General features: G+C 39.5%; 2 protein-coding genes across 12 annotated transcripts in view; one reads left to right on the forward strand and one right to left on the reverse strand.

The window, feature by feature from the left end:
- Positions 1-14112: 14112 nt before the first annotated feature.
- On the reverse strand, positions 14113-22755 carry HARBI1 (harbinger transposase derived 1). Its single transcript, XM_036891646.2, has 3 exons — positions 22623-22755; positions 21095-21909; positions 14113-16090 (listed from the first exon to the last, which is right to left on the reverse strand). The coding sequence occupies exons 2-3, from the start codon at positions 21762-21764 to the stop codon at positions 15711-15713; spliced, it is 1050 nt and encodes a 349-aa protein (XP_036747541.1). The 5' UTR covers positions 21765-21909; positions 22623-22755; the 3' UTR covers positions 14113-15710.
- Positions 22756-23026: 271 nt separating this feature from the next.
- ATG13 (autophagy related 13) overlaps positions 23027-26982 on the forward strand; it is a 105196-nt gene continuing 101240 nt past the window's right edge. For 5 of the 11 annotated variants that reach the window (XM_036891633.2, XM_057507629.1, XM_057507628.1 and 2 more), the window contains exon 1: positions 23029-23372. The gene's annotated coding sequence lies outside the window, so the exon portion shown is untranslated. Of the gene's footprint in view, positions 23373-23734; positions 23851-26982 lie in introns of all 11 variants that reach the window. The other 6 variants (XM_057507633.1, XM_057507635.1, XM_036891632.2 and 3 more) reach the window with 5 other exon arrangements.

The following is a 26982-nucleotide window of genomic DNA, read 5'->3' on the forward strand; positions in this document are numbered from 1 at the left end:
GCCTGAGGCTGGCACCGGAGAATAAAGAAAAACGAACGACCACCTTTTTTTTTTTTAATTAAAAATTTTTTTTTTTTTTTTTATTAAAAAAATTTTTTTTTCTTGTTTTTTTTTGTGGTCGTTGTTTTGTTTTGGCGGGTGCTTTTTGGAAGTCTTAAAGGGGCAGGGCGGGCCACTTAATCCAGAGGTAGGGAATCCGGGATCTCTGGGCACCCTAACCCCTGGGCTGCAGGGAGCAGGGAGGCCCCTTACGGAGATAAATAGCCTCCCAGCAGCTCCTGCTCCAACGCGACTCCACCATTTTGGAGTAGCTGCCCGAGCCAGGCCACGCCCACAGCAACAGCGGAGATTAACTCCATAGCAGCCGGGCAGGAAGCAGAAACCCTGTCTGCGCGCAGCTGCGCAGCACAAGCCACTAGAGGCCGCTGTTCTCCCAGGAGAGGAGGGCCACAAACCAACAAGAAAGGAAGTCCTTCCAGCCGTCACTCGTCCCAGTTCTGCAGACTATTCCTATCACCATGAAAAGGCAAAGCTACAGGCAGACAAAGATCACAGAGACAACACCAGAGAAGGAGACAGACCTAACCAGTCTTCCTGACAAAGAATTCAAAATAAGAATCATAAACATGCTGACAGAGATGCAGAGAAACACGCAAGAAAAATGGGATGAAGTCCGGAAAGAGATCACAGATGCCAGAAAGGAGATCGCAGAAATGAAACAAACTCTGGAAGGGTTTATAAGCAGAATGGATAGAATGCAAGAGGCCATTGATGGAATTGAAATCAGAGAACAGGAACGCATAGAAGCTGACATAGAGAGAGACAAAAGGATCTCCAGGAATGAAACAATATTAAGAGAACTGTGTGACCAATCTAAAAGGAGCAATATCCGTATTATAGGGGTCCCAGAAGAAGAAGAGAGAGGCAAAGAGATGGAAAGTATCTTAGAAGAAATAATTGCTGAAAACTTCCCCACACTGGGGGAGGAAGTAATCAAACAGACCACGGAAATACACAGAACCCCCAACAGAAAGGATCCAAGAAGGGCAACACCAAGACACATAATAATTAAAATGGCAAAGATCAAGGACAAGGAAAGAGTGTTAAAGGCAGCTAGAGAGAAAAAGGTCACCTATAAAGGGAAACCCATCAGGCTAACGTCAGATTTCTCAACAGAAACCCTACAGGCCAGAAGAGAATGGCATGATATATTTAATACAATGAAACAGAAGGGCCTTGAACCAAGGATACTGTATCCAGCACGACTATCATTCAAATATGACGGTGGGATTAAACAATTCCCAGACAAAAAAAAGCTGAGGGAATTTGCTTTCCACAAACCACCTCTACAGAACATCTTACAGGGACTGCTCTAGATGGGAGCACTCCTAGAAAGAGCACAGCACAAAACACCCAACATATGAAGAATCGAGGAGGAGGAACAAGAAGGGAGAGAAGAAAAGAATCTCCAGACAGTGTATATAACAGCTCAATAAGCGAGCTAAGTTAGGCAGTAAGATACTAAAGAGGCTAACCTTGAACCTTTGGTAACCACGAATTTAAAGCCTGCAATGGCAATAAGTACATATCTTTCAATAGTCACCCTAAATGTTAATGGGTTGAATGCACCAATCAAAAGACACAGAGTAACAGAATGGATAAAAAAGCAAGACCCATCTATATGCTGCTTACAAGAAACTCACCTCAAACCCAAAGACATGTACAGACTAAAAGTCAAGGGATGGAAAAACATATTTCAAGCAAACAACAGTGAGAAGAAAGCAGGGGTTGCAGTACTAATATCAGACAAAATAGACTTCAAAACAAAGAAAGTAACAAGAGATAAAGAAGGACACTACATAATGATAAAGGGCTCAGTCAAACAAGAGGATATAACCATTCTAAATATATATGCACCCAACACAGGAGCACCAGCATATGTGAAACAAATACTAACAGAACTAAAGGGGGATATAGACTGCAATGCATTCATTCTAGGAGACTTCAACACACCACTCACCCCAAAGGATAGATCCACTGGGCAGAAAATAAGTAAGGACACGGAAGCACTGAACAACACAGTAGAGCAGATGGACCTAATAGACATCTATAGAACTCTACATCCAAAAGCAGCGGGATATACATTCTTCTCAAGTGCACATGGAACATTCTCCAGAATAGACCACATACTAGGCCACAAAAAGAGCCTCAGAAAATTCCAAAAGATTGAAATCCTACCAACCAACTTTTCAGACCACAAAGGCATAAAACTAGAAATAAACTGTACAAAGAAAGCAAAGAGGCTCACGAACACATGGAGGCTTAACAACACGCTCCTAAATAATCAATGGATCAATGACCAAATCAAAATGGAGATCCAGCAATATATGGAAACAAATGACAACAACAACACTAAGCCCCAACTTCTGTGGGACACAGCAAAAGCAGTCTTAAGAGGAAAGTATATAGCAATCCAAGCATATTTAAAAAAGGAAGAGCAATCCCAAATGAATGGTCTAATGTCACAATTATCGAAATTGGAAAAAGAAGAACAGATGAGGCCTAAGGTCAGCAGAAGGAGGGACATAATAAAGATCAGAGAAGAAATAAATAAAATTGAGAAGAATAAAACAATAGCAAAAATCAATGAAACCAAGAGCTGGTTCTTCGAGAAAATAAACAAAATAGATAAGCCTCTAGCCAGACTTATTAAGAAGAAAAGAGAGTCAACACAAATCAACAGTATCAGAAACGAGAAAGGAAAAATCACGACGGACCCCACGGAAATGCAAAGAATTATTGGAGAATACTATGAAAACCTATATGCTAACAAGCTGGGAAACCTAGGAGAAATGGACAACTTCCTAGAAAAATATAACCTTCCAAGATTGACCCAGGAAGAAACAGAAAATCTAAACAGACCAATTACCAGCAACGAAATTGAAGAGGTAATCAAAAAACTACCAAAGAACAAAACCCCCGGGCCAGATGGATTTACCTCGGAATTTTATCAGACATACAGGGAAGACATAATACCCATTCTCCTTAAAGTTTTCCAAAAAATAGAGGAGGAGGGGATACTCCCAAACTCATTCTATGAAGCTAACATCACCCTAATACCAAAACCAGGCAAAGACCCCACCAAAAAAGAAAACTACAGACCAATATCCCTGATGAACGTAGATGCAAAAATACTCAACAAAATATTAGCAAACCGAATTCAAAAATACATCAAAAGGATCATACACCATGACCAAGTGGGATTCATTCCAGGGATGCAAGGATGGTACAACATTCGAAAGTCCATCAACATCATCCACCACATCAACAAAAAGAAAGACAAAAACCACATGATCATCTCCATAGATGCTGAAAAAGCATTTGACAAAGTTCAACATCCATTCATGTTAAAAACTCTCAGCAAAATGGGAATAGAGGGCAAGTACCTCAACATAATAAAGGCCATCTATGATAAACCCACAGCCAACATTATATTGAACAGCGAGAAGCTGAAAGCATTTCCTCTGAGATCGGGAACTAGACAGGGATGCCCACTCTCTCCACTGTTATTTAACATAGTACTGGAGGTCCTAGCCACGGCAATCAGACAAAATAAAGAAATACAAGGAATCCAGATTGGTAAAGAAGAAGTTAAACTGTCACTATTTGCAGATGACATGATACTGTACATAAAAAACCCTAAAGACTCCACCCCAAAACTACTAGAACTGATATCGGAATACAGCAAAGTTGCAGGATACAAAATCAACACACAGAAATCTGTGGCTTTCCTATATACTAACAATGAACCAACAGAGAGAGAAATCAGGAAAACAACTCCATTCACAATTGCATCAAAAAAAATAAAATACCTAGGAATAAACCTAACCAAAGAAGTGAAAGACTTATACTCTGAAAACTACAAGTCACTCTTAAGAGAAATTAAAGGGGACACTAACAGATGGAAACTCATCCCATGCTCGTGGCTAGGAAGAATTAATATCGTTAAAATGGCCATCCTGCCCAAAGCAATATACAGATTTGATGCAATCCCTATGAAACTACCAGCAACATTCTTCAATGAACTGGAACAAATAATTCAAAACTTCATATGGAAACACCAAAGACCCCGAATAGCCAAAGCAATCCTGAGAAAGAAGAATAAAGTAGGGGGGATCTCACTCCCCAACTTCAAGCTCTACTATAAAGCCATAGTAATCAAGACAATTTGGTACTGGCACAAGAACAGAGCCACAGACCAATGGAACAGACTAGAGAATCCAGACATTAACCCAGACATATATGGTCAATTAATATTTGATAAAGGAGCCATGGACATACAATGGCGAAATGACAGTCTCTTCAACAGGTGGTGCTGGCAAAACTGGACAGCTACATGTAGGAGAATGAAACTGGACCATTGTCTAACCCCATATACAAAAGTAAACTCAAAATGGATCAAAGACCTGAATGTAAGCCATGAAACCATTAAACTCCTGGAAGAAAACATAGGCGAAAACCTCTTAGACATAAACATGAGTGACCTCTTCTTGAACATATCTCCCCGGGCAAGGAAAACAACAGCAAAAATGAGTAAGTGGGACTATATTAAGCTGAAAAGCTTCTGTACAGCAAAAGACACCATCAATAGAACAAGAAGGATCCCTACAGTATGGGAGAATATATTTGAAAATGACACATCCGATAAAGGCTTGACGTCCAGAATATATAAGGAGCTCTCACGCCTCAACAAACAAAAAACAAATAACCCAATTAAAAAATGGGCAGAGGAACTGAACAGACAGTTCTCCAAAAAAGAAATACAGATGGCCAACAGACACATGAAAAGATGCTCCACATCGCTAATTATCAGAGAAATGCAAATTAAAACTACAATGAGGTATCACCTCACACCAGTAAGGATGGCTGCCATCCAAAAGACAAACAACAACAAATGTTGGCGAGGCTGTGGAGAAAGGGGAACCCTCCTACACTGCTGGTGGGAATGTAAGTTAGTTCAACCATTGTGGAAAGCAGTATGGAGGTACATCAAAATGCTCAAAACAGACTTACCATTTGACCCAGGAATTGCACTCCTAGGAATTTACCCTAAGAATGCAGCAATCAAGTTTGAGAAAGACAGATGCACCCCTATGTTTATTGCAGCACTATTTACAATAGCCAAGAATTGGAAGCAACCTAAATGTCCATCAATAGATGAATGGATAAAGAAGATGTGGTACATATACACAATGGAATACTACTCAGCTATAAGAAAAGGGCAAATCCAATCATTTGCAGCAACATGGATGGAGCTGGAGGGTATTATGCTCAGTGAAACAAGCCAAGCGGAGAAAGAGAAATACCAAATGATTTCACTTATCTGTGGAATATAAGAACAAAGGAAAAACTGAAGGAACAAAACAGCAGCAGAATCACAGAACTCAAGAATGGACTAACAGGTACCAAAGGGAAAGGGACTGGGGAGGATGGGTGGGTAGGGAGGGATAAGGGGGGGAGAAGTAGGGGGGTATTAAGATTAACATGCATGGGGGGTAGGAGAAAAGGGAGGGCTGTACAACACAGAGAAGGCAAGTAGTGATTCTACAACATTTAGCTATGCTGATGGACAGTGACTGTAAAGGGGTTTATAGGGGAGACCTGGTATAGGGGAGAGCCTAGTAAACATAATATTCGTCATGTAAGTGTAGATTAGTGATAGCAAAAAAATAAAAAATAAAAGGGCAGTTCCTGTGTGGTAACCTCCAACGAGTTCTACACAAGGGTATAAAGGGCATATAAAAGTGTAGGCAAAGGGTCTGTTTGTGTTTATACAGAGGATCAAAGCCTAATTGGGCTACCCCGAAAATGAACTAACATACGATATGAAAAAGAACTTCCAACATCTGCACCCTCTGGAAGACTCATGCCAGAAGATGATCATCAAAAAACCCCAACAAAGATCCACGCACTGCTACAGCTGTAGATGCACTCATCCCACCAGTTCCTGGACCTGCCATGGGAATGAGGAAGGAGATATCTAAGCTGGCCTGTGCATATAGTAAAACAACAAAATTGGACTGGATCTATACTGTTGGAACTCAACCAAGAATTAGGAGAAGTGCAAATTGTAGCGCTCCAAAGTCTTACAACTACAAACTATTTATTGTTAAAAGAACATATGGCATGTGAACAGTCCCCAGGAATGGGTTGTTTTAATTTGTCTGATTTCTCTCAGACTGTTCAAGTTCATTTGGACAATATCCACCATATCATAGATAAGTTTTCACAAATGCCTAAGGTGCCTAACTGGTTTTCTTGGTTTCACTGCAGATGGCTGGTAATTACAGATATGCTTTGGTTATGTAACTATACTCCTATTATGTTAATGTGTGTGTGCAATTTAAGTAGTAGCTTAAAACCTATACATGCTGAAGTTACTCTACAAGAAGATATATCAAAGAAATAATCAATCTTCCCAAGTTTTCTTCCGCCTGCTACTTCTATAGCTTTTCTTCTTCCTTCCTAATTACAACCCTTAAATAGAATTCGTGCCTCATATCAAATTTACCGAGTATCATAATTCTTCCAAGTGGTAAAGATACCTCAAGACAAATGCTGGGCATAGAAGCCACAGGGCATAAATATGCAAAGAAGTAAAAAGCTAACTTTTTCAAACAATAAGTCTTCTCTCTCACTTACCAACTTCACATTTCCCTGTATGGCCCCGGAAGATGACTGGTTAGCCAGAGACGGGTAAGATTCCTCAAGGGAGGAACAACCTAAGACAGGCACAGTCGCAGGGGGGCCATCAGGTGAGAAATTGGGGATCAACAGAGGTGAGGCTTAGAACCTCACCCCCCTGTTCTGAGAGAAATCTTCTGCATACGTGGATGTTTTATTGCCCTGGTCTAGCTTGGATTAACACATAGTCTACAGGCACACACCTGATCATCTACATGTGCTCTCTTACAACACTAAACTATGTTTTCTACCTTTATCTTGTATCTACCTACCACTTCAGCATTTTATTAAAAATAATAATAATAAAGAGAGAAATGTGGTATCCACATATAAATCAAGTATAAAAACCAAATGAGTATTCATATTTGAACTGACTGTTTATAGTTCATAATGCATGAGCAAAACCGAAAGTTTCTGTGATGACTGCCCTTGTACTGTTCACTATGTAACTTATTCATTATGTAAGAATTTGTTCTACATGTAAAAACTTGTTTGTTATGCCTCAGAAGATTGGAGACTGACAAAAATTAGGCTTGGGGTGGAATAATGATTGTGCATTGAGCATTGACTCCCCTATACAGAATTTTATTGTCGTTAACAACCATTTGATCAATAAATATGAGAGATGCCCTCACAAAAAAAAAAAAAAAAAGGACAGACTTCCAATGGTAAAATAAATTAGTAACCGGGATGTAAGGTATAGCATAAGGAATATAGTCAAGATATTGTAACAGCCTGGTAGGGTGATAGCTGGAACCTAGAATTATGTATATAAATGTTCTACCACTGTGTTGTACACTTGAAACTCATGTAATGTAATACTGTGTGTCAACTACCCTTCAATAAAAAATAATTATTAAAAAAAAAAAATAATAATAATCAATGGATCAATGACCAAATCAAAATAGAGATCAAGCAATATATGGAAACAAATGACAACAACAGCACAAAGCTCCAACTTCTGTGGGACGCAGCGAAAGCAGTCTTAAGAGGAAAGTATGTAGCAATCCAGGAATATTTAAAGAAGGAAGTGCAATCCCAAATGAATAGTCTAAAGACACAATTATCAAAATTGGAAAAAGAAGAACAGATGAGGCCTAAAGTCAGCAGAAGTAGGGACATAATAAAGATCAGAGAAGAAATAAATAAAATTGAGAAGAATAAAACAACAGAAAAAATCAATGAAACCAAGAGCTGGTTCTTTGAGAAAATAAACAAAATAGATAAGCCCCAAGCCAGACTTATAAAAAGAAAATAGAATCTACACACATCAAAAGAATCAGAAATGAGAAACGAAAAATCACGACGGACTCCACAGAAATACAAAGAATTATTCGAGAATACTACAAAAAACTATATGCTCACAAGTTGGAAAACCTAGAAGAAATGGACAACTTCCTAGAAAAATACAACCTTCCAAGACTGAATAAGGAAGAAACAGAAAATCTAAACAGACCAATTAACACCAAAGAAATTGAAATGGTAATCAAAAAACTACCCAAGAGCAATACTCCTGGGCCAGATGGATTTACCATGGAGTTTTATCAGACATACAGTGAAGACATAATACCCAGTCTCCTTAAAGTTTTCCAAAAAGTAGTAGAAGAGGGAATACTTCCAGACTCATTCTATGAAACCAGCATCACCCTAATACCAAAACCTGGCAAAGACCCATCAAAAAAGAAAATTACAGACCAATATCCCTGATGAACATAGATGCAAAAATACTCAACAAAATATTAGCAAACCGAATTCAAAAATACATCAAGAGAATCATACACCATGATCACGTGGGATTCATCTCAGGGATGCAAGGATCATACAACATTCAAAAATCCATCAATATCCTCCACTACATAAACAAAAAGAAGGACAAAAATCACATGATCATCTCCATAGACACTAAAAAAGCATTCAACAAAATTCAACATCCATTCACAATAAAAACTCTCAGCAAAATGGATATAGAGGGCAAGTACCTCAACATAATAAAGGCCATATATGAAAAACTCACAGCCAATATCATACTGAACAGCAAGAAGCTGAAAGCTTTTCCTCTAATATCGGGAACAAGACAGGGATGCCCACTCTCCCCACTGTTATTCAAAATAGTACTGGCAATTAGAAAAAACAAAGAACACAAGGAATCCAGATCAGTAAAGAAGTCAAACTGTCACTATTTGCAGATGACATGATTTTGTACATAAAAAACCCTAAAGACTCCACTTCAAAACTACTAGAACTGATATTAGAATACAGCAAAATTGCAGGATACAAAATTAATACACAGAAATCTGAGGCTTTCCTATACAGTAACAATGAACTAATAGAAAGAGAAACCAGAAAACAATTCCATTCACAATTGCATCAAAAAGAATAAAATACCTAGAAATAAACCTAACCAAGGAAGTGAAAGACCTATACCCTGAAAACTACAAGACACTCTTAAGAGAAATTAAAGAGGACACTAACAAATGGAAACTCATCCCATGCTCTTTGCTAGGAAGAATTAATATCGTCAAAATGGCCATCCTGCCCAAAGCAATCTACAGATTCAATGCAATTCCTATCAAATTACCAACAGCATTCTTCAACAAATTGGAAGAAATAGTTCTAAAATTCATATGGAACCATCAAAGACCCCGAGTAGCCAAAGCAATCCTGAGAAGGAAGAATAAAGTGGGAGGGATCTTGCTCCCCAGCTTCAAGCTCTACTACAAATCAAGACAATTTGGTACTGGCACAAGAACAGACCCACAGAGCAGTGGTACCGAATAGAGTGTCTAGACATTAACCCAAACATATATGGTCAATTAATATAAAATAAAGGAGCCATGGACATACAATGGGGTTATGACAGCCTCTTCAACAGCTTGTGTTGGCATAACTGGACAGCTACATGTAAGAGAATGAAACTGGATCATTGTCTAACCCCATACACAAAAGTAAATTCAAAATGGATCACAGACCTGAATGTAAGCCATGAAACCATAAAACTCTTAGAAAAAAATCATAGGCAAAAATCTCTTGGACATAAACATGAGTGACTTCTTCATGAACATATCTCCCTGGGCAAGGGAAACAAAAGCAAAAATGAACAAGTGGGACTCTATCAAGCTGAAAAGTTTCTGTACAGCAAAGGACACCATCAATAGAACAAAAAGGCATCCTACAGTATGGGAGAATATATTCATAAATGAGAGATCCGATAAAGGGTTGACATCTGAAATATATAAAGAGCTCACGCACCTCAACAAACAAAAAGCGAACAATCCAATTAAAAAATGGGCAGAGTAGCTGAACAGACAGTTCTCCAAAGAAGAAATTCATATGGCCAAGAGACACATGAAAAGATGCTCCACATCACTAGTCATCAGAGAAATGCAAATTAAAAGCACAATGAGGTATCACCTCATACCAGTAAGGATCGCCACCATCCAAAAGACAAACAGCAACAAATGTTGGCGAGGTTGTGGAGAAAGGGCAACCCTCCTACACTGCTGGTGGGAATGTAAATTAGTTCAACCATTGTGGAAAGCAGTATGGAGGTTCCTCAGAAAGCTCAAAATAGAAATACCATTTGACCCAGAAATCCCACTTCTAGGAATTTACCTGAAGAATGCAGCAGCCCAATTTGAAAAAGACAGATGCACCCCTATGTTTATCGCTGCACTATTTACAATAGCCAAGAAATGGAAGCCACCTAAGTGTCCATCAGTAGATGAATGGATAAAGAAGATGTGGTACATATACACAATGGAGTATTATTCAGCCCTAAGAAGAAAACAAATCCTACCATTTGCAACAACATGGATGGAGCTAGAGGGTATTATGCTCCGTGAAATAACCCAGGCAGAGAAAGACAAGTACCAAATGATTTCACTCATCCGTGGAGTATAAGAACAAATGAAAAACTGAAGGAGCAAAAGAGCAGCAGAATCAAAAAACCCAAGAAAAGACTAACAGTTACCAAAGGGAAAAGGACTGGGGAGCATGGGTGGGAGGGGAGGGAGAAGGGGGGAAGTAGAAAGGGGGCCTTACAATTAGCATGTATAATGTGGGGGGGGAGCATGGGGAGGGCTTTTCAACACAGAGTAGACAAGTAGTGATTTTACAGCATCTCACTATGCTGATGGACAGTGACTAATGCGGTATGTGGCGGGGGGGCCTTGGTGAAGGGGGTATCTAGTATACATAATGTTCCTCATGTAATTGTAGATTAATGATACCAAAATAAAATAAAAATGAAAAGCAATGCAAAGACATACAAACTAGGGAAGTTGTGGCTGTTGAGCATCAGGGATCAGGCTTCTATCTTGCTGTGTTGACATCTTCAATAAGGGACTTTCATCTCATGTCAAAGACAGCTCCTCAATCTCTAGCTGTCATACCTACAGTCCAACCAACAAGAAGCTGACAGAGGAAAAGCATGACTACCACCATAGGGACAGATCTTAAAAATAGCAAAAGACACTTTCACTTATATTCCACTAACCAGAATTTAGTCACATAGCCTTTATGTGGGGAGCCACGTAATTCTTTACTCTGGAGAGCCATGTAACTAAAATCCAGGGGCAAATGGTGACAACCAAATAAGCAGTCTCTGCCACATTTCTGGAGCCAAATGAGGAGAGGGCAAATAGACTTTGCTGCCATCCAGGGCTGAGTTTTCAGTCTGAATACACACTTTAAAGAAGCTTCCCTCTTGGAGAGGCTTGTGAGGCATAAGCATCTTATGAGATTATTTATAAACCTTGATTTCAGTGAGAAAACACTGAAGAAAAAAATTTCAAGGTTACGAGAAGTTTTCCGTTTTTCAAAAACTGGAGACTTTTATTTTGAGAAAAACTCCTTAAGATTATACAAATATAAAACTAAAATCATCATCTAAAAATGGATATTGCTCTTTTCAAATGTGAGTTTAAGCTTCAGTGTAACAATAAACTACTGCTTGTTCTTATGGAGAAGTATATTTGGATGGAAGAGTAGATCACAAGAGATCAGTAGTTGAAACCTTCAAACCTTACAGGAATCTCCTCACAATGGAAGACCTGAAAAAAAGAAACCAGGTGGGAAGATCACCCTGGGATATACCACTGAAGTCTGTATATTCGTGTTGACTCAATAACTCATTATTATATTGATTGTTGATTACTGTATTCTAATAGGATTCTTTTGGGGAGGCACCTGCTTGAAGGTAAGATGCTTCCCCTGAAGGTAGGGTGACCAAATGTTCTTGTTTGCTGAGGACTAGGAATCCCAGGACATAGGACTTTCAGTGCTAAAACTGCAAAGGACAGCTCTGGGAAAACTGGGACAGTTTCTCACCCTACAAATGGACATAACCACTGTTGATAACATTTGAAGAATTTAGAAAGACCAGGAAAAGGGAACTGGGACCTGCTGACCTGGGAGAATTGCCTAGGATGATGGGTGAAGGGGGAAAAGAAGAAAAGGAGATGTGATTTTTTTCCTTATCTTGGTTCTGGGCTCTGAGAAACGTCTACCACACTCTACCACACTTGAACTTAGGATGGCATAACTCCTGGAACAGTACTATGAAGTAAGTCCAGGAAGAGGAGTTAGGCTTTGAGCAGCCAAATAATGAGCCAGTTGTACGTTTTGCTGTTGCAATTGTACTCTGTTCTTTCGGAGCCTGGTCCAATGAACTGTGGGATAATATACGCACTGGGCTGGATGCTAATAGTAGAAGCAGTGTAGTGATGTAGGAGGAGCCCAAGGAAGGTGAGATCCCAGAACAGCAAGGAACCATTCACAGAACTATAAGAGGCTCCTCCTTCTTTGGAATTTATAAATATCCAGTGGTGAAATCCGTCAATGGATTGAAATGCATGAACATTTTAAGATTCTAGAATGACTAATCAGCCCTTCCATAATGACAGCAATATATATAAAGTCTTAATAGAATAATCCATGTTTTGTTGGGCAAACATGGAGATTCCTTTCAAATAATTTTTTTTTTGAAACTTACTAACCGGATTTCAAGGACTACTTTCCTTGGTCCTATTTAGTATCTGAAGATTTCATCTCTTCTACTTGATTGTCACAGAGGGGGTTCTTAGATTGTAGTCATTAATTTTTTAAAAAGCCCGTAAATTTTGTTTTAGGGAACTGGGGGTGAGTCCCAGGCTTCAGCTTCCCTTTCTTCCTGCACTACAATTCTCAACGAAGTCTCAGTTCTGAGTCGTGATCTTTTATACCTGTAATTTGGTGAAATCTGGGTGGGATCTAGAGAGCAATAGGCCCTAAAGACAAGTGCATGCACTAGAGTTAAGACTCCTTAATTTCTTATTTTCTTGTCCTAACTTTCCCTCCATTGCCAGGGAAAAGTGACTGCTAAGCTTAGTCCTTGGAGTTATCAGTTAATTGTTTCAGGGGAGATTCAATCATAGTATGTTTATTATCTGTGCAGCTTCTATTTTACCCCTCCCCCAAACTTATGTTTTCATTATAATTGGTCTTGTTTTTTGTCCCTAAATTAGGTTAAATTGCTATAGATCTATTACAGCCCAAGGGTTAGAAAAGAAGCACAATCTCTGTTCAGTTCATTTTTAACTAACAATGTTTATGGTCCCTCTTTTGTACAACTGGGAACTGATAAACAAGTGATGAACCTATATTGTAGTCTTCCCTTAATATGTCCTGGGACTTTGCTGTCTTGTAAAATCTAAAGGCAAATCTGGAAAACTCCTATGCTGGCCAAATGGAATCATCTAGAAAAATGAGGCTTAACCTAAAACAGGCAAAATTCTTGACTCTCTCAAAACTGTACTGGGAAGACACTAAAAATCCACAATAAGGATCTCAAGAGGAGAAGACTTCTCAGGCACTTATAAAAAGCCCCTATGAGCAAACCTTTGGCAATTTGGAAGTACAGATCCCAATTCCTCCCCTAGAATATTTTGGGGAAGTGTAAGCATGGACTAAAAAACTCCTGGGATGTAAAAATCTAGGTTGGAAGGAAATTCAAGGAATAGATTTGGAGTTACTCTGTGAAATTAATTGCTTCCAGGGAAAAATACTGCCAGTCAATGTTCAGTCAGATCAGTACTTAGAAATTATCTTTGGTGTGCAAGTAATAGACTTGCAATTGCATTTGAAATCTCTCCAAGACCATCCCTCCACTCAGGATTCATGTCACCATCTAGTGAGTAAAGTTGTGAAAAACCTGTTTTCCTTTAGTGTAGGTCTTTAAGGCTAAAATGCTAGGCACTTTCCAAGATCACACTTAACCTTGCCTTATAATACATGGGTGGCACTTAGAGGATATGTTTTCCTTATGCAATATGCATAATAAAACCAAAACTGAAAGAAAAAATAGCCATTTTAGGAAACTTGGGAAGATGGTGAGAGTTAAAATATTGCTTTATGACAGAGACAAAACCAGCTTGGGTCACAAGTTAAACTTTACAAAGAAAAAAAAAGTACCAGGACATCTCTATTGCACAATGAATAGAGCTAAAGTTCCCAGTTGCCTTCCACTCCCATCTCAAAGACATCATTGTACATATTAAGCTCAAAGAGTAGGATGATGAGGGGAAATAGCTTTTGGAGTAGAACTAAACAGAAGATAATAATCCATAATTGTTTTTACTCTTGGGGATGAGTCACCCTCAATTTATTTCCAAATTTCCTCTATCATCAGCTGTTCAATTCTTTACTTTGCAAATCACCAGATTAACAACGCCAAAGTCAGGTTGGAAATGATCCAAGAGGACAATTCAGAGGTATCCCATGGTGAGTGGATGAGAAACTGGGAATAAGACAACCTCAGGAAATTCTCTTTTCTGTCCTAGTAAAGGTACTAGTGTATGAACCAAATTCACACTTTTATTGTTCCAATCAGGTTATTTTCACATAATCTAGTATGATTTTCAGTATAATTTTAGAACAAGACTTGGTAGGGGATTTTTTATTTCCTGGGAAATTCTGTCCATCACTTTGCATGTAAGATATTCAAGTAGGTCTAAATCCAAAATTCATTTCAAGATAAGAAATTATATTCCTTTTACCTCTCCTTTTTAATACTTTCACATGACTTCTTTATCCCAAACCTTCTTTCTGTACAAGGAATTTCAAAGCAGAATGGCCAAAGAGATATTCTAACATCATGATCACAAGAATGTAATTTAGATGTGAGCTATCACAATCTGGGTCAATCTCCTCTGTGCAGCAATCTATCAGCATCTTTAGATTTCCTGTAAAGTGTAAGCTTGCTATTTTATCTATGTTTGACTCGTCTTCTTTACATTGATTGAGTTCTTATACCCATTTAGCCTCTAACTCCTATTTGGATTGGCAATAGGAGATTAGAGTCCAAATGTCCTCCCTAGGAACTAGGTGCAAGTTACAGTCCAATTATTGCAGAAAGACTAAAGGTGTAGTTTCAGAATGCCCCTAATATCCTCTTATAAACACAAAGCTCCAAACTCAGATTCATAGCCATTTACTTATGTCAAAAGACCATTCCCTATCTTCAATTTACTCTTTAACACCTGCCTCAGATGAGACTTTTATAGGCAGCAAAGTAGAAAAACTAAAACATCACCCAAATAATTCAGGAAAAATACTGTTTTCATTTGAAATCTCTAAGTAATTGAAACAAAAAAAAAGTTTTCTGGCTAGATTCTATATTCCCCTTTGTTTTGATTTTGTAGGCACAATCAGAAATGTCTACAACCAGTGAGCTTTTAAACAAGTGTACTCAACCTGGAGTCCAGTGGATAGCTGGGAACTGTTGTCTTGGTTTTGGTTTAGTTGGTAAATTTGCAAAAGAATCAAGATATTCTGGCATAGCCCCATCCCTTCTAAAACACGAGATTAAATGTCAATTTGTGACAAGGGTCCACACACTTAGTCATGTTAGATGATGGAACTGTGTAGGAGGTGGTGAGGATGAAAGTTATTACAACTATGGAAAGTTTCTCTCTTCCCCACCTTTCACATTAGCTAAAATGAGTGAGCATCAGCTCCTGACGGATATGGTCAGCCTCTAGGTCTAGGGACTCCATATGTTCATACTCTTCCTCAGCAGGCTGTTCAAGGGGTCCTGTCATTGGAGAGGACCAAACATCCATCCCATGCTCCAGGGAGATGTTGTGGAGGACACAGCAAGCCAAGATGATGTGGCTAGACTTCTCCGGTGAGTACTGCAATGCACCCTTGGATCCATCCAGGCAGCGGAATCGGGAGCAGAGGGTGCGGAAAGTCTTCTCAATCACACTGTGAGTTGCAGAATGGGCCATATTATAGCGATATTCGGCTGGAGTTTCAGGAATGTGAAGTGGGGTCATGAGCCAGGTATGGAGAAAGAATGAACTGTCACCTATGGGGAAAGCCCAAAGAAATCATAAATATTGTAAGTGGAATACAAACAAAAAAGGAATCCAAGAACATATACAGAGAATGGACAAGAAAACACAACAGCCTGTGGCACCAAAGAACACCAGAGAAACCATGAGGGAACTGCAAGAGAAGGCATGTCAATGTCCTGAGCAGGCTCAGAATGTCCTTGGTTAAAACCAACAGAGAAAAAAAAAGGCTGATAATTAAAGAAAGCCAAGCCTGAAAGAATGTAGGAAGGAGGTGAGGCACTGGAGGATATAAAATTGCTGGATTTTCTCAATTCAGAGATATTATTCTTTAATAAAAAGTTAGTAAAAACTATCACATAGCAAGCCAATCTTCAAAATCTCTAAAGAGCCAGAATGCAAGAGAGAAAAAGAGAATGCTTCCAGGAGATCGTAAAACACTTGTGAGGAAATTTTTTAACTTTACCAATAAAATGCCAGGTTTGAGAGCAGTACCTAGGGATTTTAGAGTATTTCAGGGACAATGATCATTATTCATTCTCTCAGTGCTAGGAAGAATAAAAGTCCCAACATCTATGGCAGAAATCAGAAATCAGGGGTTCTGTCTTCCCAGATATTACATTCACTAGAACCATACCTTGGTAACAGAGGAACTGGTAAAATTTCACATTAAGGAGAACATAAATATGATGTAAATAGTAATAATCAATGATAAGGAAATCAGAAGCCAATTAAAATGATATACATGAGGCAGTTCCCTTAGGGACTTCCTTATCAAATGATCCTGGGAGCTACTAAAAACGAAACAGAAAACTAGGGTGCAATGTCCTAGTACAACAGTACAGTGTTTCTACAGCGTGTAATTGTCCTGACTCACTACATCTGGCAGATGAAATGTCTCCCACAGAGGCACAATCTCTTAGAAATTGGAGACAGGCCCTAGGAGTACTAACCTGCACAATCCCTGTTTTCCTGACCCACCATCAATTTCAGTAAATAGTTATGGACTATTCAGATAGTGCTAGGCACTGTTCCAAAACATATAGGACTTCATTCTTTTAGGAGCTTACATTTCTAATAACTGGATTAACTTAAAATTTTTATTGAGATATAATTGACATATAACATTGTATTAGGTGTGCTGGATTAACTTTAAATATCTAAGTCTCACAAAATTTTCAAATTTTATATTTAGCTGACTTTTCCCCTCCTAAGTATAGGGGAAATCACCCCTACTAAATACTATATTTAGAAAACCAATGTTATAAATAATAATGAAAATAGTATCTGTTACTCACTGAATACCTATTATGTAGCAGGCACTGTGTTGGGCACTTTAAAAATAGTCTCTATTATCCAATTCCAACTCTGCCAGGATAGATATTATTGAACTCATTGCATAAATGAGAAGATCAAAATGCATGACAGCCATCCTTTGATATGTCAGACGAAGGAAGGGGAAAGAGCTAGTCATTAAATGCTAATTTCTGATTCAGAGGCACAAAAACAATAGTGGAATGCTGTAAAAGAGAGTAAGATAAACATTTAAGATGAATGCAAAAGCAGAGATACACATAATATTTTTTAAATGTTTTTTAAAGAAATATCATGGGCCTTAAATGGGGAGACACATAGGACAAGCTCATTAATGTTTGACCTTTTATAAAATGCTCCATTATCATTAACAGGTTATAATTCAAGCAGCACTGGAAGACAGACACTCAGGAGGGGATTAGGATCAGAACTGCTAAACCAGATTACATTGCTTACATAATCAGGCATTCAACAAGACACTCTGGCAGTCCTTACCCAAAGCTGCCTAAGAGGACCAGACCAAGAGCTGAATAAACAGGAACTCAGGCTGAATTGTTTGCAGGAGCAGGTACACTTATGGGGAATTAGATAATGCACTACAAGAGAACAGATGAGAATGAGGACATGAAGGGATGACACCATGGTGAAAAAATGCTAAAAAAATCAAAGGGGAATCACAGCTAATTCTAGATTTAGCTAATCTAGAACTACTGCACATATCTGATGGCATTAAGATATAATCAGACATCTGAGAAAGACAAGTACCAAATGATTTCACTCATCTGTGGAGTATAAGAACAAACCAAAACTTGAAGGAACAAAAACAGCAGCAGACTCACAGAACCCAAGAATGGACTAACAGTTATCAAAGGGAAAGGGACTGGGGAGGATGGGTGGGAAGGGAGGGAGAAAGGGAATAAGGGGCATTACAATTAGCACACATAATATAGAGTAGGTGTCGGTCCCCTCCCTGCTTCTGACCCGCAGACAAGGGAGGAGACGCGATGAGATATCAAAGATCTGAAAGAACCAGCCAGGGAACTCAAGGCGTAACAGCGCAAGAGTGGTGCTGAAAGAGCACCTCTCATATTTATTGATCAAGAATCACATTCTTGAGTGGGTTAACAAGTTTCTAGACACAATGATTAACATGCTTTGCTCCAGGAATGTAATTGCCTCCAGGTCGCCAGGGCAAGACATCCCTGGCGCCAAACAATGAGGGAGTAGCTATAACAAGAAACAGATCTCAGTTAAGATTTAGTGAGCTGCGGCACACACCACAGATTCCAAGGAAGGCAATCAATTCTCCTAAAAACAGAATGATCTATGAACAGCAACCTACAAGTAGGGGCACGGGGAAGGCAGTATAGCACAGAGAAGACAAGTAGTGACTCTACAGCATCTTACTGCACTGATGGACAGTGACTGTAATGGGGTATTGGGTGGGGACTTGATAATGGGGGGAATCTAGTAACCACAAAGTTGCCCATGTGATTTTATATTAATTATATAAAATAAGTAAATACATTTAAAAAAGATATAATCAGCCATCTTATCTTTTTATTTTTTTTAAACATCTTGTCATTCTTCATCCTGCCAATCCGCCCCTAGTTATTCCATTGTCCATTGTCTAGAGACCAGTGTTTCCCAAACTTATCTATTTGCATGAAATCATTTAGAGCACTTGTTAAAAATGGATTTATAGTTTAGTCCCTTAAAGATTCTCATTCCCAAAATTTGAAGTGGGGCCCAGTGATGTACATTTTTAATAAATTCCCAGATGACTCTTTGATCTGGGAAATCTGTGAACATTATACTAATTCAGGGAGGGGTCTTTAGACAGTTTTTCTGTTAGAGCTCATAGAGGCTTTTCAAGGGGGTAGGTGCTAGAACTGATCATACTAAGGGTTTTTCCATTCTTAGTGTGTATCATATGGCCTGGTACCAAATCTGGCCTTAATAAGCATTTGTTAAATGTTGCAATCTCAATTTCTCCCACTTCCACTCTTCCTCTAAAGAGGGAAATCAGAAAGTATATAAAAATTTGTCAGTTTTTACTTTTTCCACCTATGTCCTGTAAACAACTAAAAAAACTACTTTAAAACCATAATTCCAACTGAATCTGGGGTCCCAAGGTGTGAGGGAAAAGAAAATCAGTAATTCCTTTATGACCTTGAAGTCCTTAACAGAAGGCATATTTGCCAACTAGAGTAACTCATATAACCTAGTTAAACACAAGTGCCTTAGTTATTCTGTGCCTTAATTTGGTAACTCCTTGAGAGTTTTTAATAGGAATAAGTGAGATAATCAAATGCAAAGTACTTATAATATTGCCTGACAAATTCTAAGTACCCTGTAAGTTTTAGCTTGTCTTTATAGTTAGTGTACCAAAGTGATTTCATAAGAAGTAAGTTTGGAACCCAAGTACTCCCACATACAGAGAAATAGCTAGATAGAAACTGGAAAAACAGATTTTCCTTCACTTATTGGTGTGAGTTGTATGAAAACAAAATTTGAAAGTTCAAAGTAGGCACAGGTTGGGATTAAGATCAAAGTCCAATAAAAAGAAGATGGTACACTGAAAATGGTATGTAGAAGCAACAGCTGAAGAAAAATCACTAAATGCCAAGATGTTACATATGGCGTCCTGGTAGCTCTAAATCAATCAGTGTGACAGCAGTTTCTTCCCATTTGGAATAGGGAGATTTTTCTTTAATGGTCAGCAAGCACACTAAAGAGAATCCAAGCATATTAAGAATAAATAATTCCTGAGTGTCTGTGTTAAATACTGTTATGAACATGTGCAGCGCAGATATTTGTGGTTTTGAAAGAAAAGTCTTCCGATCTTTAATGTATCTTTTCATCTCTCACTTAATATGTCGTATACAAGATAATCCTTATTCTGCTGCTCACAAAAGAGTAATGCTTTAAAACAAGTGAGAAAAAACTAAGCCGCCAGACTCAAGGATTTTATCACTGTTAACCAACAGTATTCCTCACAGCTGTATAGTTATCTCAGTTTGCACTGCTCAATTTTGAATGAGGTCATTCTTGTCCTACTCAGATCACGAAGCCAGGCTTTCCAATGGCACTTGGGCAGATCTGGAAGTGAGTTCCTATCAGGAGAACTGTATAAGTGCACTTCATGGTATCGTTTTCATATAGATGTCACAATGACAATCAACAATGGTAAAAACGTCTCATATTTTAACAGTACTTTATAGTGAACTTTATATAAGTTACCTAATCCCTATAACAGGTATTACTACTTTTTTACACATGATAAAAAGTAAGGTTCAATTGTATGGGGGTACTATATTTAACCAGATCTGTACTGATGAGTATTTCAGATGTATTTAAGGGGAATGTTTTTTTGTGGGATTGTTTGCAACTATAAAATATTGCTGCAATGCAAATTCTTTTATATAATTTTGTTTTATATCACCAATGTCCATATTTATGAACACATACCTACCTGCAAGATAAATTCCTAGAAAAAGATCTGGGTCAAATAATGTATTGTTAAAATTTAATATGTCTTTTAAACATTGATTTTTAAAAATTGAGGCTCAAAGAGTTCCCAACTGAGGTCTCATTAAAAAATGAAAAGGAGGCTCAGGTCTACAGACTCCCATATTTCATTCTACTCTGTGACACAATTTCTCTATGGCTACAAAATGAAGCATTTACACCTGCAAACTTACCAAGCAGCCAGCTATCTTTGTGCATTCTGGCTTCAAACTGACTATTGAGAGAAGACTGCTGCAGCACAGCATAGTCCTGTAGGCTACCTGGCCTGCTGGTCTCCACAGTCATTAGTGTCCCTCGGATATCACATACCATCAGGCAGTTTAAAGAATGCAGACCTTTGCGGTTCACATAGGAGAGGTCTTCAGCATTTGGTGCCTTAATTGCCACATGGATACAGTCAACCACTCCTAACACCCCTGGCATCCCTGCCAACCCATAGAATTCATCCTTCAGAGCCTGCAGGGAGGCTTCATCAGCTGGAAAGCGAATGAACTGTGAGGCTCTTTCCACGAGTGCTTCGGTGACATTGGCAACACATCGACTCATAGATGCCTGACTGATTCCGATAGCATCTCCCATCCGAGTCTGGAAGGAACCTGAGGTATAGAAGCCCAGTGCTGCAAGGATCTGTGTCTCTGGGCTAATAGCCCTGGATCTCTGAGTAGGTCTGGAAAGACTTGTCCCCAAGAGCTCCACCAAGTGATAAATGAACTGTCGAGGAAACCCATACATGGACATCAAATATTCATCAGTCACATCATCCAGCTTAAAGCGGTCCAATGTCCGGTGACCTCGGCCATACAGCAAGAGATCACAGTCAAGCACTGTTATTGGTATAGCCATGGTGCATATAAATGTTGTCTCTCCTCCCCTCTGCTACTTTTCCTGAACCCTTTCCAGTGAAAACATGCAAGAAGGTATTTAAGGACGTGTCAGAATTCAAAAGCAAACCATCAGTGAAATGGCTCTGGCATTTATAATCTTCTCTCTGTAAAGGTTAAAAGAAAAAAACACGAGAAACTTACGAAAGACCTCAAAGTGACCCAAAGGTTACAACTGATTCTTTTCTCAAATTTCCATTTGCTTCAAGCAAAAGGTGCTATAACTGTAATTCTGGGTTTTTCTCCACTAACTCATGGCTTCACGACAGGCTTGCTTTTAGTTTGAAAGATAATGGGAGTTGTTTCGGTGGCTCATTTAATGCCTTGCATTTGAACTGGGAGGAGCAAAAGATTAACGGAAGTACTAGCATAATTATCCACAAAATATAAGAGGTCTGCTCCTAAGTATACAGGCCAAGAAGCTGCGGACAGAAGTCATAACTAGGGATTAGTCACGGCGAGTTTTGTTACCCAAAGTCTTCTGGCTCGACCTGAAAAGTACCGGAAGGGCTGGGGCGGGAGGGGTGCTAAAACCAGTCTAACAAGAGAGGAGAGGGTAAAAAAAAATGCCTGTGACCTAGATTGGTGGACGTTGACTGTGTGCTCTTACAACAAGCGTCCCCCTCTCCCCGAGAAATACAAGTCGTGAAGCTGAAGGCTAGTAAGTAGGGAAGACAGGACAGGTTGGAAGGAAGGCGCAAAGTGGCTGGGAGAGCTAAGGTTGAGAGACGATTCCAAAACTTCTAAAACGCGCCTTAGAAATGGATATGAAAGTCTGATAGCTTCGGCCTCTCAAAATTAGCCAACGCCAGTCACTCACCTCTTTGCGGCTGTCAGGTTACAAGCCACACTCCCCAACCGCCACGCCAGGTTAGGACCTCCTCCGGACAGCGCCGCAGGGCTAAAGCAGCTCAGGCCCTCGGCATAGGCACCGCCCACTCCGAGTCAGTGCCCGCCCCACGCCGCGTCCTCACTGTCGCTGTCGGTGCAACGTGCGGTTCTCCGACGCACATTCCACACAGAGCCCAAGCGTTACAGCTCTTTCAAAGACCCCCACTTTTTGCCTCCTTATTTTCTTGTGAGACTCTTGAAAAACTTGTCGAGAAAGACTTATATGGAAAATAGTCAACTTTTATGGTACTTTCGAGGAGAAAAGAGATGAAATAGGGCGTCCATTTGTAGCGAAAGTGCGGATATTGTTAGACAGCTGTATTTCCTCCATAGTCCTCTTCCTCCCTCCACCTTCAACGGAGCGAAAGAAAACAAACAGTAACGATGGCGGCGTCGGGAAGCGACCGGCTGCTGGGCTCTAGGCAGGGGTGATTGAGTCGTGAGGGGAACCTTGAAGAACGCCCGTTGACGTGAGCGCGACAAGTGCAGTACTGGGAGCGAAACACCTGAGACCTGCGAGCGACCAGCCTCCTAAGGCGTGAGGTAACTCTCTGCGACCTGTGCTGTCACTGCAGCTGCGGAGCGCGGACCCCTCAACCAGGAGGCGCAGCTGGTCGTCCCCAAGCCCCGGCCTCCGTAATGAGAACCCCGAGCCACTCCCTGTGTCACAGCTTCGCAGGTACTAACTTTAAGGGAGACTGTCCCCCGATCTCTAGGCGCCCCCGGGTGGGAGGCTATGGGTCTGCGGCCTGTCGGGTACCTCCCTGTGAGCTGAGAAGCCGACTAACTGCAGTTCAGTTCCCAGAGCTTTCTTTGGGGAGCCGAGTAGGTGTAGGCCCCCATTAGCCCTCGATTGTTCTCAGTCTTTACAGAAATCCCAAGTTTAAGTCTCTGCTTTTTCAGCTCTTTTTGTTAAGGTGTAAGGCTTTTTTTTGGAGGTAACTTGTGGGGTTAGAACTCGGGTTGGGTACTAATATAGAGTAAGGTAGGTTTTCATTCAGTCAAGATTTGTTGAGTGCCAAATATGTACTCCACATGTAGGTGAGGGTGACTGTTGAATAGTGAAAAAAGGGACTCAAGGTTTACGGCTATCTTCTTACTGGCAGTGGAGCGACGTGTGGAAACCTGCGATCCATTCGCATTAAATAAATCTCTGGGTAAGTGACTAAGCACCTTCTTGGGTTCATCCCTAACTCATCCCAGTTTTCACTTAGGCCAGTTAGTTCCCAGGTTGCCTGGTCACTTGAACATAGCGTTTCATTTTGAGTATTTCTTTCTTTCCTGGCCATTCCACAGCCAGAGAGACACACAGACAGACAGACGTATTATGTACTTTCTTTAAAACTTCCAAGGTGGTAGAATTTATTGAAAACCTTCAGTGGGGTATGTGCAATAATAAGAAACAACAGACCCTTCCTTTACACTTAATTAGCTTTGAGGTTTTTGTGTGTTGTTTTATGAGTGTTAGTCCTTTTCATGTGTTGGTATTGTGGCTCAACTAAATCATAAGGCTTTTTTTGTTATCAAGTCCATTTTTCATTTGAGCCAAAGTCTTATAAATGCTTGTGGAATGGAATCCTGAGTTAATATTTCTGTTGCACAATGGGTGATAAGTGCTGAAGCAAGTGTTACATAATAGTGTAACATACATCTAGTTAATTCATCCATTATTTTCCAGTTGTACCCCTTAAGGTATAAGTATAAAGTTCAGAAGACCATGGCAACTTTTGAGATTTACATTTATACAAACTGCAAACCACTGGGTTTTCATTACTGTACTTACATCTAACAGGTCATACTGTATATATATTTTTTCTCCTCTAGAGTGGTTATTAAAATTGAAACAGAAACTGTAGATCTTCAAGTACTAAACACTCCAAATCACATTGCTTGATTTAAGGACTAAGTATCAGCTGGACACAGTGAAGTCCTACTATATAAGCCTACTAGAATTGTACTGTATGAAGGTGGGGGCAAGAAAGCCCTTTCTTCCATTCTTTCCTGCCCCCACCTACCCAACTGTATTAGCTTATGACCTTCCTGACTCAGAACATGGTGTCCATAGCCTGAATGCAAAACGAAGTCTAAGACATTAACTTTTGGCATTCCAAACACCCAAGTCCTACTGTATAAGTGATTTTTTTAAATTTATTTTTTAATTTTGGTATCAATATAAAATCACATGAGCAGCATTGTGGTTACTAGATTCCCCCCATTATCAAGTCCCCACCACATACCCCATTACATTCACTGTCCATCAGCATAGTAAGATGCTATAGAGTCACTACTTCTCTTCTCTGTGTTATACTGCCTTCCCTGTGGCCCCCGCTATATTATGTGTGCTGATCGTAATGCCCCTTACTCCCCTTCTCCCTCCCTTCCCACCCATCCTCCCCAGTCCCTTTCCCTTTGGTAACTGTTAGTCCATTCTTGGGTTCTGTGAGTCTGTTGCTGTTTTGTTCCTTCAGTTCAGTTTTTTCTTTGTTCTTATACTCCACAGATTAGTGAAATCATTTGGTATTTGTCTTTCTCTGCCTGGCTTATTTCACTGAGCATAATACCCTCTAGCTCCATCCATGTTGTTGCAAATGGTAGGATCTGTTTTCTTCTTATAGCTGAATAATATTCCATTGTGTATATGTACCACATCTTCTTTATCCGTTCATCTACTGATGGACATTTAGGTTGCTTCCATTTCTTGGCTGTTGTAAATAGTGCTGCGATAAACATAGGGGTGCATATGTCTTTTTCAAACTAGGATCCTACATTCATAGGGTAAATTCCTAGGAGTGGAATTCCTGAGTCAAATGGTATTTCTATTTTTAGTTTTTTGAGGAACCTCTATACTGGTTTCCACAATGGTTGAACTAGTGATACCGGGGGTTCTTGTTTGCGGAGTTAAAGAATGAGCGTAGCAAACACCCAAGGTAGGAGAGCCAGGGTAGAGGCTTTTATTTAGAGATATAGTGAGAGGAAAGAGCTCCTGGCTCATGCCAGGAGGGGACAAGAGAGCCCAGGGTGGTGTGTTGTCTAGGGGATTTATAGGCAGTTGAGGATTTTGGGGAACTGAGGGCTTAGGGTGTGGACTTGTACCACCTGCTCTGCCCTCAAGATGGGCTGGGTTGTTGTCTGTTTGCTAGGGCTGTTTATAGTAAAGTCACGGGTTCTGCTAAGATACCCTTGCAGAACACTCATACATTCTAAGCCAAGTTGTTCCTGGCCTTTTGACGTTTAACTGATTTCACTGAAGATGTCTATATTCCTAGTCTACTATCTTTACCCTAGAGAATTAGTGTGATCTTGACTTTGCATAATGCTGAACACAGAGTTTTGATAGGGACTTTACATTGTTACATTGCTTTGTAAATATCTTGCCTTGCTTTTTCTGGAGGCTCTCACCCTACTCTGTCTAAGCCCATGGTCCCTGTCTCACTAGTTTATATTCCCACCAGCAGTGCAGGATGGTTCCCCTTTCTCTGCATCCTCGCCAGCATTTTTTGTTCCTAGTCTTTTTTATGTTGGCCATCCTAACTGGTTATATAAGTGATTTTTAAAGGATAGTTTTGATTATTCAGAAAATGCATTTGCTATAGAATTTATTGTGCCCACTTTGTAAAGTGCAGCCAATACCCTGCAATTATATTTTACTCAAGTGGAAGTGGAAAGTATGTTTTAGAATCTTGAGTTGAAGAGAAGTTATTTAATCTTAGTAATACCTAGAAATCCCTAAAACATCATTTAAATTTTTTTTCTTTTTTAAGTACTTTTTACATCATTATAGAAAAGGTGAATAATTACATTCATAAAATTGTTCAGAGTACTGCTTGGATTACAGAGAATGAAGAGTATGCCTAAAAATCCCTCACTGTTTTGTTGCTTTATTATTCAACTTTTTTTTTTTTTAATGGAAGAAAGGTATAGAGACTCACTAATTAAGAAACGCCGGCTATTCAGCTAATGTTTTAGCTACCATGTTGCTTAAGACTTTTTTGGCCTTAATAACTTGAGAGTCTTAAAATACTTATACCTAACCAAAAGTTTATTCTTGAACAATGCTTACCTAAACCGTATGTGTGGGTGATTTGGAAGTAATTTCCAAATTGGAGCGTGGAGCTTTGTTAAAAAATGGAACTCAGGTAAACTTGAAGATCTAATTGGTTTTGCTAAGTGATTCATGAATCTGGCAGCATCCCCTCTAGCAAGCAGAGATGTGCACTGAGGAGTTGTACAAAAATAGGTTTCTGTAGACAGGAGGGTGGGACAAAAATAAAGATTAGGGATTGTTTCAA

The sequence above is a fragment of the Manis pentadactyla genome, chromosome 9, assembly GCF_030020395.1.
Source record: "Manis pentadactyla isolate mManPen7 chromosome 9, mManPen7.hap1, whole genome shotgun sequence".
NCBI lineage: Eukaryota > Metazoa > Chordata > Mammalia > Pholidota > Manidae > Manis > Manis pentadactyla.